At 42.1% G+C, this 791-nt stretch overlaps 1 protein-coding gene across 1 annotated transcript in view; it reads left to right on the top strand.

Annotated features, from left to right (window-relative positions):
* The window catches only part of NAAA (N-acylethanolamine acid amidase), an 8,672-nt gene extending 8,539 nt beyond the window's left edge, over positions 1-133 (top strand). Inside the window, exon 9 of the mRNA XM_009865323.1 lies at positions 37-133. Coding sequence (XP_009863625.1) covers positions 37-112 — 76 coding nt within the window. The 3' untranslated portion in view covers positions 113-133. The remainder of the gene's footprint in view (positions 1-36) is intronic.
* Positions 134-791: the final 658 nt, after the last annotated feature.

Here is a 791-nt window from a genome sequence, read left to right as displayed (position 1 = left end):
ATAATGTCTCACCCTATTTCCCTCTCCCCCTGCCAGTAACACCGTGTATACCACAGTAATGAGCGCTGCACTTCCAGAGAAATACCAGACATGGATCCGAGCTGTCAAGTGAAGAGGTGTAAGTAGCGTGCTGGTACTCCTGCCAGCTTGTACTTAAATAAGTTTCACCTGAAGAGTCACTGAGAGACAAAGCACTGCAGTGGCACTCCAGTCACCTAGTCTGAATACCTGCTTCTCCCCTTGGTTTGCTTATTAACCTTGAGTAAATACCTTCCCTTGTTGTTTTAGAGTTGAAGTATTTACTTTCTTTGCAAACACCTTGGAGAATATCTTAGGTGAAGTGCTTTATCAGCAAGGAGAGGTTCCCTCTGAATGTTTTAGTCTTTGTTTTAACCAATCCCACTCCTGTATCTCGGAGGCGTTTGACTGTGACAAGAAGTGCTGCCAGAGGGAACTGACTCCTCTCAGAAGAAATTCATGTGCTTGGGACCGAGAAAGATAAAGCTTAATTTAGGACAGCTGCCCACAGGCAACTGAACATTAGTGTCCTTTGAGCATTTTGTCTTGTGAACTTGCTGAAAAATCAAGTGCTTGAACTCACAAGGTGCCTCAAATGGTATCTTGAATGTGGTCAGAGAAAGATACTAAGTTAGATTTATTTCTGTTGCAAGTAACTCTGTTTCTGTGGTCTTGCCAGGAGCGCAGAAGCTGCATTCCATTTCAATTAGGTTTTTAAACTCGTATTAGTATTATATGTGCAGCAGTTATATTGAACATTTGATTTTAGCAAA

Source organism: Apaloderma vittatum, unplaced genomic scaffold (assembly GCF_000703405.1).
Source record: "Apaloderma vittatum isolate BGI_N311 unplaced genomic scaffold, ASM70340v1 scaffold9992, whole genome shotgun sequence".
Taxonomy (NCBI): domain Eukaryota; kingdom Metazoa; phylum Chordata; class Aves; order Trogoniformes; family Trogonidae; genus Apaloderma; species Apaloderma vittatum.
This window is presented reverse-complemented; position numbering and strand designations above follow the sequence as displayed.